Genomic DNA, 17,296 nt, shown 5'->3' on the forward strand with positions numbered 1-17,296 from the left:
GAAGTTTGCCAATTCTTAAGCAGTAAATTTGTGGTAGCCGGACACCAGGCACCTTTTCCTCTTCCGTACACAAGTGTAAGCTAAAATAATAAATCCACCTTTGGGCAAGGTGCATGTGGCAAACAAAAGAGATGCACTAAAGTGTTACTTTTTTTTGTTCCGCGTAATAGAGCAAGCTTTTAGAACATACTGTGCCGTTGTTGATGCAAAGCCATGTTAATTACTTATTAATGTGTTTAACTAGGAACAATTGCTCATGCTAAAAGTCTTATGAGATTAGAACTGGCACTGTTCCTAGTGACTTGCACACACCGTTCTTATATTAATGCCACTTAGGTCGCTTGATCATGGAGATAAATATGCATTTTTCATGGTGCAAAAGTTTTGTCCTACACAAAATGATATTTTGGAGGCCCCTATTCCGGCATCAAAGTTTTGCTTCTTGTAGGGGCAGGGCGAGCTGCCCGTGCAGAGTCCTAGCTTGTGCCTGGCCTAAAACAAGCCCTGCGTATTGGTAATACTGTTTGTTAAGTGCTGCCTTTGATAAGCTATAAAGGCCTCCTCGAAATTCAAGTGTAGGAATACCAATTATTAACGACGTGGCTGCCAATAAACTTTTATTTGCACTGTAGTTAATTGTTGGTCTCCAGGTAGCGCGGTATGAGTTTAATCCTTTTGACTCTAACTAGCCAGTATCCTTGTTCTGCCCAGCAGCCTCTCTCCATTAGCGCTGGGTCACGCCCAACATTCACGCACTGAAACCAAGTAATGTGCAAGATACAAACCACTGACGGCTTTCATGAATACAAACGAGTCTTAAGAACATTATCATCAACCTTGCATAGCACGATAATGCCACTTCTGCATCTCACTGACAGCCCCTTAAACTTCTGGGGCATACATACTCTCAACAACATACTCTTGCCACCACAAGCAACCATCACACTGTTTCCATTCTCAGCAGCAGACATTGCCTATTACTTCTCTTCCAAAGTGACTACAGTTGTAGAAACCGTTTGTATGCATTACTCTTACACCCGGCTGGTCCTCCAGCTCTACTGGGCCAGGCTATATGTATTCACTAATACATTGCTCAGCAATGAATCCTTATTCACAACTCTGCCAGTCCATCGTGCACTCTTTCTGACACTTGCACCTTGCTCTCAAACTACCAATCCTGTTGGTCTCACTTTTAACATTCTTCTTTGCGTTACCTCTTTTTTATTCATTCACTTAAGTCTGGTATTTGCAAACGTTACATCTGCCGTAGTGCTACCTATATTAAAGAGAGCCATACTAAATTTATTGTCTCAATGTATTGTGGTCCAGCATCCTAGCTTCCTTTTTTTCCAAAAAAGAGGGACCTTGCCTTTAACCTTCTTTTCTTGTTTCTAAATTCCTAAGAAACTAGTCAATCTGGTTGCTGTGCTCTTCGCTCCACTGAAATTGCCCGCACGCAACTAACTTTATAACTATTGCACACCACAATAATCTCTCATCTGTCATTATGCTCACTGACCTGTATGCAGTCTTTAAAACAGCTTATCACCATAGCCTGTTAGCAACCGAAGTGACACACTTTAACTTGAGCTCTGCCCCTAATTCATTTTGTTCCCACCTTTTTGACTGATTTTATCTACTGCTTTACCAATCGGAATCCCACGAGGCTCTGTTCTGGGTTCTGTCCTCTTCTTGGATCTCTCTTACCACCTATGGCTGATGGTTTAACAGCCGTACGTCACTGAATGTCCCCACATTCACTCATGTTGAATCTGTGAAAGACAGTGGTCCTGTAGTTTCCCTCCTCATCCTCTGTTACTACTTCTCTTTCTTTGGCAGCCTACTTCCTTCCTGAAACCCTAAGCTTCATGTGCACTGCCAGAAGCCTTTGTGTTCTCTTGGGCACATATTTGCGGCTAAAATGTTTAATTAGAGCCACAATCACTGCTGAATGGTACTAGATTCTAAACATATGTAAGATCCACTCTTACATATCATTCCACATAGCCAAGGCACTTGAAGGGCTTACTACTGGGCTTCCACAATGTCTTTCTCCCACTGGATAAATGCTTACATTTTACCATCAGAACCCTATTCACACTCTCAATGCATATAGCCCTATTTTTCACTGTCGTCCACAGGTTTGCTGGCTTTCTGTAAAAAATAGAGTCCTTCCCATGTTCTTACATTGGTTTACAAAGGTATTATTGGTTCATCCCCAGGCTACTACTCCAGTATCTTAATGCAAATTGCCCATATCTACAACCTAAAACCAGCCCATCAGCACGTCCTACCTTCACCCACACCCCCTATGCAGCTTTATGATAGGGTCTTTCTACCTGGGAGGACTATCCCACTCGGCTACTCGCTTCTATTGGCCATCAAGACGAACCCGCCTTTGAAGGACTTCAAAACAACTCTAAAAAACTCTCCCGTTCTGTCACTGGAAATTACCAGTAGTAAGCATCCTTTCTGCTCTCAACCACGCAGTAAAAATATGCAAATATTATCCCTAGTCTTACTTTTGTTTAGTGTTGTAGTTTGATATGTGATTATGTTGTTCGTCCGTGCAATTCAGGATTAACAATGGTGCTTACTTGTTTATGTAAACCACCTAGCCTATCTAAAGGCTTGCGTACCAAAAAGAAAAAACTCTTGTACAACATTTCTGATCAAACTCTTTTCAAGTAAATACATAATTGAATAAATTGGGCAGCAAAACCTTTCAAACTGACTGCTGTTGAGCCTTTGTCTTCCTTTTTCTGAAAAGTGTACTCATATTTAATTGACCCCCCATCAAATCCGTATTTGTTTTTGGCTCTGAGGTAAAGTGATCTAAAATGAACTAACGCTGCGGAAATGGAAACCTTGCGAGTGTTCGAGAACTTGATAGCTGTCCTCAAGAGGCTCTCCTAATATCCTAACATACCTACCTAATATATGATATCCTGAATGGGAATAGGTGTTCCTGGTAAGTGTTTCTTATTCAGCCAACCCTTCAGAGTATTTTATATTTTTTGTACTGTTGGGTGAGTAATCTGCTGATACCAGAGTGTAGCAGACCTCTGATTGCAACAGTTCACGTTTGGTAGCCTTTAACCCTTTCGCTGCGGCGGCTATTCGGCTGCAGCGCTAAGGGGGAGGCGGGGCCGCAGGCGGTCCCGTGCTCGAGACGGAACCGCTCCGTCACAGTCCGCAGTGAGCTGTGCTTGTGACAGAACGGTTCCGTCACGGCCCCGCCCGCTCTTCAGAACGTCAGCGCAGGCACAGAATTCGCGCCGCGCAGGCGCGGCGAGCGGGTCGTGCCGGAACTGTACAGTCACCAGCACAGCCCACCCGAGGCTCGTGACGGAACAGTTCCATCACGAGCATGGGAGGGGTTAATGGGGTCTCCCCAACAAGTGCAAGAATGTTCTCTGCTTAGCTGGACAGTTCAACTTTTAACTGACTGTCTCCTTCGCAAGGGGACTTACTATATGTAATTTTGATTTATTTTTCCTTTGTCATTAGGGGAACACCGGCATCCTACTCGGCATGTTTCTGGTGTCCTTTGTCGTCCTGGTTGCCTTGGTGACAGTGTTGTCTGGCATTGGTGTCTGTGAGCGATGCAGCATCGGAAGCGGAGGGGTGTATTCCATGATCTCGACAGTACTCGGAGGCAAGGTTGGCGGAACTGTTGGACTTCTGTATGTTTTTGGGCAGGTAAATAAATAGTCTTGTAGAGAGAGCCTTCAACACTCATCCTTTAAGCATACAAACTGCATTTGGTCTGCCCCGGAAATTGCATTTCTCCATTCTGTTTTCTAAAAAAAGGCAACAGGCTTGGAAAGTGTTTTTTAGTATGCAGGAAAAAGCAAAAATATAATAGAGGTTTTAATAAAGATTGCTGTTTGAAGGGCCTGGATAGCGCCCAGTCTAGGGCTGTCTAATCTTGCAAAATACAAAGTTTCCAAGTTCAATCAGCTCCTCAGCAGGATTGGCAAAATACAACCTAACAGGTTATTGTGAAGATGACAGTGACGTCAAAGCTTAGTGAATGTCTGAGAGTGCTGTATAATGTGTGGTTGAGAGAGTGGTGCATGCTAAATATGTCATTCTCATCCTTTACCTGAATTAAAATTGTGATGAACTGTAGAACAATCATCTACTATTGTACTAATTGGATGTGAATATAACTGTTCCTTATGTATTTCTGCCTTTACATTGGGCCTAGACTTAAACTTTTTTTACGTCTCTCCTACAGACAGCTCTGATGAGAGCTGTTGTCGCCACACACATACTTGCACTCTCTCTTTCTCTCTCTCTCTTTCTGTATTTTGGACACCCTCTTTCAGCCAATGGATACTGTGGTTCAGCTGGCATTAGCCATTGGATGAGAGAACTGCCTAATAGATTTTGTATAAGGACAGACCCTCTTCCGGCATTCTCTCTATTGCCTCAAAGCATCCCTCCCATCTCCCAGACCTTCCTGCCTTCTGTTGTTCCGCTTCTTTCCACCCCTTTTCCTCCCACTCGCCATTTAAATTTTTTTCTGAGGGCCTGGCAGACGGAATGCACTACAGGGTCACTCGCTTCGATTTTTGTGCTTCTCCACGCTTAATAATTATCTTTTTACTTTACCATTCCAAAATGTGCAGCAGTCAAGGTAGAACGGTAAAGTGAAATAGCAAAAATAACCATAGTGTGTGAACAACGTGACACTCTCATCTCTCCACCACTACCAACATCCCTCTCACTCCACAACCCTGTCATGCCCATGAAATCTCATAATGCGGTTTTGCCCCAGTATTGGAACTTTCATAGATTCCCATGCTTTGTATTATTCCCCGTCGTCGGAATGGGCGCCTCAGTAAATAAAAAATACCATAGTAGTAAGCACAAAAGTGAAAAAAAGGCCTAGGCCTCATCTCATTTTGTAGCTTATCCACCTCTTTTTGTAAAAGAGACCAAATTCTTGCAATAACCAATCAGAGCAGCCTCACTACATAGAACCTTCCTGAGAGAGCCTCAGAGCCTCAGATTTTCTACCTCACGTTGTGCTAGGGTGTCTCCATTGAGCTCTGCTCAATTTTCTTCACTTTATCTCAACTTTACTTCATTTTTTCACTATGTCTGACAAGGAAAAGAAGTCTCTGTTTAGAGCTTGTGCTACCTGTTCGAAGAAGATGATGTTTGTGGAGGACAAAAATCAAGATTGCATATATTGTTTGTACCCGGACCACAAGGCCACAGAGTGCAAGATTTGCAGGACCTTCTCCTCTAAAACCTTGAGGGACAGAGAAGGCCGTCTACTGACCTGGTTACAGAAAATGAAGACTCGAGAGGGAGGTTTGTCTTCTGACAGTGAGAACTCTTCTTCAACTGCGTCCTCAAGAAGATCAAAGAAGAGGGGTAGGTCTTCCCCCCTACGTCTACTGAGCCCCCTGTTAGGGCCTTGCTTGGGAACTCTGATAGGTCTGATAGGCCTGCTTCCCTAAAATCTCCTCACCACGGTGAAAAGGAGAGGCAGGGACAGCTTGAGGAGTCACAGGCAGCAAATAAAGCTAAGAAGGTAGTCTCTGAGTCTTCTCCGCCTTCAGAAAAAGGAAAGAATGGCAAAAAACCTTCTACTGCTCCTCAGGACACTGCTTTGGACCAAAAACAGCGTCCGTTGACGGCAAAAATTACAGGTACGTCGACGATTCCTGTCAGGAAAGACTTGTCTCTGAAAATAACCTCGTCGACGGGCTCGTCGACGATGGTTATGTCGACGGCATCTAAACCGTCGTCGACGTTTAAAGTGCCTGCTTCTTGTTCATCGTCGACGAAGCTTACATAATTCACGTCGACGATGATGACGACGAGGCTAGTGTCGACGGCAATGACGACGACAGAACGACGTCGACGACGACAGCTGCTATGATCATGACGACGAGCTCGTCGACGACACCGTCGACGATCCAACATTCGTCGACGAGAGTCATCTCACCGTCGACGAGCCAACCTTCGACGACGAGCGCAGTCTCTTCGTTGACGACTCCGTTTACGACATCGTCGACAAGACTTCTACCATCGACAAAGACTCCGTCAACGACGTCGTCGACGACTCCAGTCCTCTGTATCTCTCTCAAAAAGAGGCATATTACTCCGGAAATGACGTCTCCACGGCGTGTCACATCTTTACCTCCATCGTTGCTTTTGGACGACGACTCTGAAGAGGAGGATGAAGGTCCTTACGGTCCGGCTTATAGCCCATCAAACCTGCAGGTCAAATGCCAGGGGTCCAGTTCTGACGAAGGCGAGGTGGAAGAGCACCACTATATGCAGCAGAACACTTATGAAGAGAGACCTCAAGTGTGTGTTCACCCAGAGAGTTCTCAACAAGGGCCACACCAGGACATGGTGGCGATGCCGTCCTCTCTTATCTCGGACTTACAGTTAATGTTACAAGATTACAGGAGGAGGTTCCCATCTCAGCCGGAGGGACAACAAGTACGTCCTCCTTCACCCTCTATTCCGGCACCGCAGGCAGTGGCGGAAACACCGTTGCCTTCAAGGGTACGCGAACCAGAGCCCAGGGAAGCTCCTCAAGAGGTGGTTCATATCCAGGATGATGATGTCTCATCCGATGAAGAGCAGCAGGTTGACCCTGACCAGGATCCAGATAGGGACTGGAATATTGATGGTCTTCAGGATCCAGATGTCCAAGTGCCGGATACCGCAAGTTCTCCTCCAGCAGACATTGGAGGTTTTCATAATCTCATGGAAAGAGCAGCTAAGAGGTTTGGTCTGTCCATTTCAACGGTTCAAACTGACTGTTTTTTATACGACTTCAAAGAGCCATACAGGAAGTCGGTTCGTTCTATCCCCATCATAGAAAATGTTTGGTCAGAGGGTATCAAAGCCATACAAAATCCAGCGACGGTCCTCCCGGTTATTCCCCGGCTGGAGAAGAAATATAGAGCACCAGAGGGCAGCCCCGCATGCCTCACTGGTCAGCCAAAGCCAGACTGTCATCTCCCAGGCGGCGCAGAGTAAATCAAAGAACCCATCAACGCCGCTGACAACACCACTGGATAAGGAAGGGAGGCGTCTGGATAATGTGGGGAAGAGGTTCTCTACAATGGCCAGCCTCCTCGTTCGAGCGGCAAATGCTGTCCTGGGGAGGTATGATCGCCAGATGTGGTGTGACCTGTCTCCATTTGTAGAAGAACTTCCAGATGGGTCGAAGGATGAGGTCAAAAAGATCTTGATGGAAGGTGAACGTGCCTCTTCAGAGGTTATAGACTGCGCTATGGATATAGCGACAACGGCCTTCCGAGCGCTGGCAGGTTCAGCGGTTTTGCAGCGCTAGGGCTGGCTGCGAGCCACATGGTTTCGTCTGGAAGTACTAAACAACATTTTAGACTTACCTTATGATGGGGAACTGTTGTTTGGGAAGCACGTGGATGATACCTTGCAAAGCATAAAAAAGGATGCGGACACGGCCAAGTCCTTAGGAACTTTGACCTATCGCAAAGTCCCTTTTAAGGGTGCAAGAGGAAGAGGCTTCTCATCGTACAGAGGCAGCAACCAACAGCGCTACTCTTCCTATTCACAACCTACTCAATCGTACAAGCCCCAATATTCACAGCGGCAAGGTCAATCGGCGTCTTCCTCTCGCCAGCCGTCGAGAGGACGTCAGGGGCGACAGGGCAGAGACAACTCTAAACGTCAATAGCTGCCGGTGGCTCTTTCTACTGTTCATGTCCCTTCGTTAACACCAGTGGGGGGCAGGGTTGCCCATTGTCTATGCAGCTGGAAGGTCATATCATCAGACCAGTGGGTTCTAAATATCATCAAGGAAGGACACACTTTGGAGTTCCAACATCTTCCTCCAACAAGAGCTCCAGACGCCACCACGCCCAAACATCTTGGTCTTCTTCGTCTCGAAGCCCACCAACTCGTCATCAAGAGGGCAATAGAGCCTGTACCTCACTACCAAAAGGGGAAAGGATTTTATATCAGGTTCTTCCTGGTTCACAAGACAAAGGAGAAGTGGCGTCCGATACTAGATCTTCAAGAGCTCAAAACCTATCTCCTAAAGTTGTCATTCAGGATGGTCACCCTCCAAGACATCCTACGTCTGCTCAATCCAGGGGACTACATGGCAACTCTGGATTTAGAGGATGCATGTTTCCATGTGCCCATCCACCCAGATCACAGGCAATATCTTCGATTTACAGTAGGCAAGAGCCACTTTCAGTTCAAGGTGCTGCCCTTTGGTCTCCGGTCCGCACCAAGAATCTTTACAAAGGTACTAGCTCCTGTGGCAGCTTTTCTAAGGAGGTAGTCTTTAGAAGTCTTCCCATACCTGGACGATTGGCTAGTAAAGGCTCCTTCGTTCCAAGAAGCTTCCAAAGCGGTCACAAGCTGCAGTCAACTTTTCAAGCAGCTGGGTCTTCGGCTCAACAGCGAGAAATCAATCCTGCGACCATCCAAAAGGACAAAGTTTTTGGGTGCAATCCTGGATACAGATTGTTGCAAGGCTTTTCCGTCAGAAGAATGCCAAAGCAAACTTATACTGTCAGCTCGCCTCCTGCAAACAAGGAAGTCTCTGTCGGTCCGTCGGTACAAATCCCTTCTCGGATCGATATCATCCTGCTTACCATTGATTCCGCACTGCAGGCTTCGGATGCGTCCACTGCAGGAGCAACTAGACAAGCAATGGCGTCAGGCAACAGGCTCCTTCAACGACAAAATCGTGGTAACACCAGTGATGAAGAAAGCAAGCAGCTGGTGGTTGGTAAAAGAAAACATCTCAGTGGGTTTGACATTCCAGCTTCCTCCATCTCCCATGGTGCTGACAACAGATGCCTCTATGGAGGGTTGTGGAGCGGTTCTACAAGAGCTGAAAGTCAGTGGTCATTGGAGCGCAGTTCAATGCAAATTCCACATCAATCTGCTAGAACTTAAGGATTTTTGTCTAGCCTTGCAGGCTTTCCTTCCAAGGATACAGAACCGTACAGTGCTGGTTCGTATGGACAATACCAGGGCCATGCACTACATAAACAAGCAGGGCGGGACAAGATCCTGTACCCTTTCGAAGGAAGCACAGAAAAATTGGAACTGGGTGATCCAGCACAAGATCCTTCTATCAGCGGAACATCTCGCGGGGGTACTCAATTCCACAGCGGATGCTTTAAGTCGCCAGAGGTCAATCAGCCACGAGTGGGAATTGGATCAGACCATTCTTGAGGAAGTATTTTCACGTTGGGGGACCCCAACCATTGATCTTTTTGCGACACCGCAGAACGCCAAATGCCAGTGCTACCTAAGCAGGGATCACCATCAAGGATCCTTGAGGAATGCACTTTTGATAGCTTGGTACGGCGCATTTGTCTACGCCTTTCCACCAATTCCACTAATCCCGAGACTGATCAGAAAACTCAAAGCGGAACCGTGCAGGATGATTTTGATTTCACCGGCGTGACCCCGGCAATTCTGGTACACAGAACTTCTTCTTCTCTCCCAAGACCACCCGATTCTCTTGCGGCCTGTTCAGTCGCTATTGACCATGGCTCACGGACAAGTACTACATCCGGTTCTGAACTCACTCCAATTGACAGCGTGGCTCCTGAGTACAGAGAGTTCCAGGATTTAAATCTCCCAGGGGAATGTAGAGACATTCTAGCTCAGGCTCGTGCGCCAAGTACAAATAAGACTTATAGGGCGAAGTGGAAAAGGTTCTGCCTTTGGTGTCGGAGACAAGATTTACACCCATACACTTCGGCACCGCACCAACTTTTGCCTTACATCCTGTCTCTGGCCAAGTATGGATTGGCTCATTCTTCTGTGAAGGTTCATCTGGCGGCCATTTCCAGATTTAGACGCACGTCATCAGGTCCTCCCCTTTGGTCTGCAAGAATTGTTAAGCAATTTCTGAAGGGCTTGTTCAGAGTTTTTCCTCCAGTCCGGCCTCCACCACCGGCCTGGCACCTTAATTTGGTTCTATCCCACCTGATGAAAGCTCCGTTTGAGCCTATTCACAGGGCGGATATGAAGTTTGTTTCATGGAAACTTGCTCTTCTCTTAGCTTTGACATCGGCTAGAAGAGTTAGTGAGCTTCAGGCATTCACGATTGTAGAACCTTTTCTGCAATTCAAAAATGATGTTCTCATCCTGCGGACAAATCCGAAATTTATTCCAAAAGTCCCATCAGAGTTCCATCTGAATGAGCCTGTGATCTTAAAGTCCTTCTTCCCACGGCGCTCTACGCCAGTAGAGAGGGCGTTACATTCTTTAGACATTCATAGATGTCTAAAATTTTACTTGGAGCAGACAAAGCAATTCAGGAAATCTTCCCAGCTATTTGTCTCTTACAGTGCTCCGCGGAAAGGATATCCAATGTCAAAACCCTGTATTTCGCGCTGGATATCGAATGCAATCCAGTTTTACCATCGAGAGGCAGGCAAGCCACTTGAACAAACAGTTCGTGCTCATTCTACAAGATCGATGGCTTCATCTGTGGCTCTATTCTCAGGAGTCTCAATCAAGGACATCTGTAGAGCGGCGACGTGGAGCAGTATCCACACCTTCACTCGGCACTACTGCTTGGATTCTTCTGTGAGAGAGGATGCAGCAGTGGGTCAAGCAGTCTTGAGGAACCTTTTTCAATGAGACGGTGAGCTTTCCTTACTATCCCGCCTTCCTGTATTGCATATTTTGTATCACTTGTGTTTGTTTCTACTTTGTGATATTTCTTTACATATATATTATATATCTATATAGGTATATCTTTTTTCTTATCAGAATAATGTTTGTGTTTGCAGATAAACAGGTGACAAAATATGCCTTATGTTTACTGCTAGCTACTCTGATACAAAGCATGGGAATCTATGAAAGTTCCAATACTGGGGCAAGAAAACAAGTTACTTACCTGTAACTTTGGTTCCCCAGTATTGGTAACTTTCATAGATTCCCATGCGCCCACCCTCCTTCCGTGGGAAAGCTCAGCCTTATTGTACAAAGATTGTTGCTGTTCCACAACGGCTACGAAAATCTGAGGCTCTCTCAGGAAGGTTCTATGTGGTGAGGCTGCTCTGATTGGTTATTGCATGAATGTGGTCTCTTTTACAAAAAGAGGTGGATAAGCTACAAAATGAGATGAGGCCTAGGCCTTTTTTTCCACTTTTGTGCTTACTACTATGGTATTTTTTATTTACCAAGGCTCCCATTCCGACGACGGGGAATGATACAAAGCATGGGAATCTATGAAAGTTACCAATACTGGGGAACCAAAGTTACAGGTAAGTAACTTGTTTTCATATTGTTCAGGGCGTAGATTTTATGAACATCAAACCGGTTAATTCCACATAACCACTTCATGAATATAGGTATACTACTTGATAAATAGAAGATATGCATGCTTCACATTTTAGTGATATTCATATGTCAAAGCACTAATATGGTAAAATAGATATTACATTTCAGCATAGGATTAAGCTGACCATCCTCTTGAACACTCTATTGCGCACATTATGCCGGCAGGCTACAACGCGCTAACAGTAAACAGTTCTATTACCTGAACCAGGGTACTGCATAACGCCTCGGCCCTCAGAGGTACCTGACCAGTGGCAAAAACCTTCTGGCATACACATATTAAAGGCACAATGAAATGAAAATTGTAGTCTCAGGTGACAAAGCATCAAGTTGTTCATAGTCTAGAATCCTCTCCTGCGCACATTGTGCCGACAGGCCACAACGTGCTACAACAAACAGTTATCTTACTTGAAATCCAGGGCACCGCATAACGCACTGGCCCTCCGAGGTACCTGAACACAGGCAGCCTCCCCAAAATTCATCTCAGTCCTTAAATGAAGTGTTAAGGCAGGAGAGTTGAGGACCATCGGAATGCCTGTCCCTCTCACTGCCAATCCACTGCACACTTTAATCCTACCCCGTCCTGGGGTCCATCCAGTCGCTCAACCTCCCTTCTTGAGCATGCCTCTTTGTTGTTAACTGTCAACGCTCCGCCACAGGGTGAGAAGCTCACCGGCTCACTCGCCCTCCCCCCTCCCGGCTCAGACTGTGGTCTAGGATAGCCCCCAACACTGTGTGGACGAATATCTCTTTTCCTTTTGCCGACAGATGCTTTACATTGTGTTGGAACAACTCCTTTCTCTCCAGATGTAATAATTTATGCTGAATTGTACCCATAGAAGAGCCGCTTAAGAGTTTATGCATTGAAGAGTTCAGTTTCCGCACAGAGTTATTAATGGCCTTTGCTGAAGCCCCACCAAGCACCTCTGTCCTCGGTATCACCTCTGACCACAATATCAAGGTAGTTGGTAAATAGTGCCTAATCTTAGCCAGGACTGAAAACAAAGGCTCCCGTACCCCCTGCCTGCCTAGAGCCAGCATGTCATCCTCGCCCACGTGTATAACTAAAATGACCGTGCGAGGCACCTCTTCGGATTCTACCGCCTGTTGAAGTCGGACGAAGAGATCCTGCAATCACAGCACCCGCACCTCAAGCCAGTGATGTGCAAAACCAGCGGCCCTTTGTGCTGCCTCCAAACTGGTCCCGTGAAACTGCTGCTCCGCACTGCGAATCAAGGAATGCCCACACCAACATATATGCACTGGTTTGCGGGAAAAAAACTGCAATAGAGAAAGAATCGGTATTAAGACCCTGACTGATAGGTACCCTGGGCATCATTCCTCCCCTTAAACGAGACTCAGCCTAGCGTACCGTTGAAAATATTCTGACTGCCACGACCCCCTTTTTTGATGATCCCATTGCAGCTGCTGTGGTGGCTGCCTCAATGCGAAAGGAATGGGAGCTAAACTGCATGGAATCCTCCCCTAGATATGTTAATACCTTCCTACACACCTGGGTAAACTGATATCTTGTCAATGGCACACCCTCCTTGTGCACTAGAAGCCTCGTTGAGGCTAGCACTGGTCGTACTTTAAGGTATTCCTTCATCAATTCTACTGGACAGTATGCTACCTGATGGTCCGTATACAGTGTCACCCATGTGCCTCTCCCACGTGGCTCTGTTTTTGACCGCCGGATTCTTATATGGACCACCCCCTCGCCTAGAAAGACATCTGCTAATCCTAATCCACCTTCACCTTGTTTAGATGCTGCCTCCAACTCAGAGACACGCAAGGCCTCAAAAAAGGCAAGCAAGTAAGCCAGGGTGAATAGCTTTTCCACATATTGACAACGGCACACTAACTGTAGGGCCCCCACAAGCTTTCCTAACCTTTCTACATTTATAGGTCGCCTAGTGTCCTGTACCCCCGGTACCAAACACTCCCAACCGTATTTGGCTTTTTGCACCCTAAAACCTTTTAGTAGGATCTCTTAACACCATGCAACCCGGCGAAGAAAGCAATGGCAGACAACTGCCTCCGCACCAACATGAGCGACTTTCCTTGATTCTTCTGGGCTACAAGAAAACCCAGTACCCCTTCTGTTGTGAATCTGTTTTGCTCTAAGCCTGCTCTGAACATCGCGCTGTACACCTTCCAAGCCCTCTTGTACATACGTTTTGTCTGGGGTGCCAATGCTGCTGTGATTAGGTTTGCTGCGATGGGGCACCAAGCCTACATAACTCCTCCGGGAACTCCGCCATCAATTTTTCTGCTTGCGGCCACCGTGCCCTGAACTCTGCCATCTTAAATCGAGACAAAGCGTCAGCATCTGTATTATCCATACCAGGTACATGTTTGGCAGCAAAATGCACATTATGCAAGAGACACAGGCGAATCAGAGTCTTCAACAACCGCAGCACCAAAGGGCATTTCGCGCTTTTATTATTAATGGCAATTACCGCAGACATACTGTCTGACCAAAACATTACTCTTGTGTTCGCCAAGGAGGCCCCCCAAATGTTTAATGCGACATTGATAGGAGACAATTCTAGAAAGGTGACGTTGTGTGTGAGCCCTGACATAACTCGTTCTTCTGGCCAATGCATCATGCACCACCTAGAGCCCAACACTGCTCCAAAACCAATTCTGCCCACTGCATCCGTATAGAGGGCCAACTCACTGTTGTTGCACGCTGGCTGCTGCCATAACAGTGTTCCATTGAAGTTATCTAAGAACCCTCACCATGACTCCAAGTCCTCCCTGACATCTGCCGACAACCTTGTATGATGGTGCTTAGCCCGTAGGCCGGACATCGCTCTTGCTATGTTTTTTGAAAGCCCTCTCCCCATGGGAATCACTCTTAGGGCAAAGTTCAATTGGTCTACCAGGACCTGCAGCTGATGCAAAGTAACCTTCTTGACTGAGATGCAGGCGTTCACCGCCTCTTTGAAAGCCATCACCTTCTCCTGTGGCAACCTACACTCTCCTGCCACTGAGTCTATCTCAATCCCCAGGAAACATAAACAGGTGATAGGACCTTCAGTCTTGGCTTCAGCTAGCAGAACTCCCAATGCCTGGACAAGCTGCCGGAAACCTTGCAGCGCCTTCCCACACGCCTGACCACCCGGGGGACCCATTTTTTTTTTTTTTTTTTAAAGACGTTTATGATTGTTTCAAAGTGCAGTACATATAGCAAAGCCTACAACCCTGTGGGCTGGCTGCAACAAGTCGGTGGATCGAAGGGGCACATGTTTACAGGGGAAGACATTCTGCAATATTTACTTGCCGTCTGGTGTGCTAAGCCTCGGGTATTTTATTCGTATCAGTCCTTTTCAGCACACAATCTTCTCTATAAGTGACGTCTCATTTTACATTTTTACTATAAATAAACCTTTAACTCTGCAAACAAGAAACAAAGCAGTTCGCATCGGCGTGTCCCAGTGTGTCAGTTGTGGCAGCGCTGCGCCATGTCCCTTCGGCATGCATAGCACCAATGACCCTTTGAACGATGCAATGTGCACTGAGAATGTGTCAGTGGAGCGGGGGGTCAAGGGCGTGCTTGTACAGATAGCTGTAGAGCTGGTGAGGGACAGACTTGGTGGGCGGTAGTGCCTCACCGACTGTCGGCACAGTATGTGGTGTGTGCGGCAAACATATGAATCGCCCTAGCTGTTGCTTCGGTGGACGCTACCCGCGCCCGGGCTCGCTGCCGAGTGCTCGGCTAGTGGCTTCCTTCTATCGTTATGTGATAGTGGGTGTATTCGCAGCTGGGAAGAACAGGAGTCCGAAACCGTAAACGTGGGAGTATGGAAGGGGTAAAGAAGAGGGACCACCCGGGGGACCCATGAACAAGAAGTCGCCTAAGTAAAGTACTACATCGTCTGATGACACCAAGTCTTTCACCGCCTATTCCAGAAATCTGCTGAATGTCTCAAATACCGAGCACGCTATGGAACAACCCATGGGCATACACAAGTCCACAAAGAACTTTCCCTCAAACGTGAATCCCAGCAAGGGAGTATCCTCTGGGTGAATGGGAAGAAGGCGGAAGGCAGACTCTATATAGGATTTGGCCATCAGCGCCCCTTTGCCTAATCTCTGCAATTTTGCAATGGCCTTGTCAAAGGTGGTGTACCAAACTGTGCACAAAGCATGGTCCAAACCATCATTTACCGATCGCCCCATGGGGTGAGACAGATTGTGAATCAAACGGAATTTGCACGGCTCTTTCTTTGGCACCAACCCCAGGGGTGAACACACTAAAGATTCACAAGGTGGAGCATTAAAAGGACCTGCAACCCTGCCCGGGCACACCTCCCCCATAATCTTGTCCCGGACCAACTCCCGTTGCTGGAGAACTGACGTTTGATTTTTCTGCGGGACCGATGAAGGGGGTGTGCGGGAAGGAATGCTGAACCCATCTGTTAACCCATAATACAGCATGGAAGCATCTTCTTGATTATTGTATTTACTGAGTAGGTGTGTGAGAACATGCATGTGGATTGGCGAAGGACCCACAGAATTATTTCTTGGGCAGTATGCTTTTAAAGGGTGTGCACTCTCTCTGCTTGCTTTGTTTTTTAAAACACTTGAACTCCGGATGTCCCTGTCCCCCGCAGAATGAGAAAATGTGTTAAAACTTACAGGCCGCCCCTTTGCTACATTCCTTCTTGTTGTACTGCCAGCAGGCCAATATTTATATCCCAAACTTCTGTTGAATCGAAAGGACTGAGTTGATTTCCCAGGTGCCTGACCCATATTAAACTCTGCATGCCAAATATTGATCTCCCTTTGGTCCCATGCTATCTCTGGACTGACAGCTTTCATCTGCCTAAATTTAGTGTCATACTGCATAAAGGCCGACCCTTGGAACTCAGAAGCTGCCACGTGTATGAGGTACATGTACCCAAACAACTGAGGCGCTAACACTGGTGTCCGCTCAGTTAATATCGCCGCATAGATAGAAAACCCTGTTACCCAATTCCGCAAGGACCATTCCACCCACACCGTTTTTGGCTTGAACTCGCTCTCTTTAGTTGCTTTTGGATGACTTGGGACCACCCCTGCGTTGATCAAATCAAAAACGTTCACAAATTCCCCCCCGTGAATTTTGTCCCTCGTCTCCAACGGAACATGCCATGCAATCGCGGAAGAGGGGACCAGCACCAAGGATGTAGACCCAAATAATAAAGGAGTAACCACTGGGGGTGATTGTACCACACTCGCTCCCACTGCAGACAGTGTGGTAACAGGCTGACCTACCTCCAAGCCCACCGTTACTGGAGTACCACCTGTCTGTGCCCATACTTGTGCTGCCCCCGTCCCTTGTGTTCCTGTTACTGACAATGGTCCGGGTGGTGGTATAATTGGCGCCCCTCCCAACGCCACTGGGGGCTGATGGGCAACAGAGGTCCCCGCTGCTTGCACCCCCCTGATGCTCCAGAAGGCACCCCTGACCCATGTGTTGGTGGTACCATTAACCCTGCCACATTCCCCTGGGGCTGTAGGGCCACAGCTGTACCTGCCTCTTGCGACACTACTGGCGCACCCCCAACTTGTGGAGCCCCCACAGATGCTGCTGTTGTGGAGATCGCCATGATGCTCTGCCCCCCGCACCCACCGTCATATTTAGCACGGGCCCTTGTGCTGCATGGTCTGTGCTACGCACCGTCATGTCCTGGCTGATAGACTCACCCCCCCACAGTAGCCACTGTTGCAGGTTGTGTGCGCGACTTGTCCTGTTGCCCCTCTCTATATCGAGCTGGGACTTTCCTCTGCCACTTTGGTGCCTTGCCATCTGGCTGTTGCTCTGACTCGCCGGCCAACTTTTCAAGTGCCGCCTCCATGCCATGCCGCTTAATTGCCTTCCAAAGCTCACTCAGGGCGTGAAAATCTGGGCCACAGGTTTCCGGGAAGTGGTGGACATGCGTTTAGGCGCCATGTTACAACCTGC

General features: G+C 47.3%; 1 protein-coding gene across 1 annotated transcript in view; it reads left to right on the forward strand.

Moving 5' to 3' along the window:
- Window positions 1-17,296, forward strand: part of SLC12A8 (solute carrier family 12 member 8) — a 740,719-nt gene that overhangs the window by 437,135 nt on the left and 286,288 nt on the right. The window contains exon 4 of the mRNA XM_086957437.1: window positions 3,511-3,702. Within this exon, the coding sequence (XP_086813563.1) occupies window positions 3,511-3,702 (192 nt within the window). The remainder of the gene's footprint in view (window positions 1-3,510; window positions 3,703-17,296) is intronic.

Source organism: Lissotriton vulgaris, chromosome 2_1 (assembly GCF_964263255.1).
Source record: "Lissotriton vulgaris chromosome 2_1, aLisVul1.2, whole genome shotgun sequence".
Classification (NCBI taxonomy): Eukaryota; Metazoa; Chordata; class Amphibia; order Caudata; family Salamandridae; genus Lissotriton; species Lissotriton vulgaris.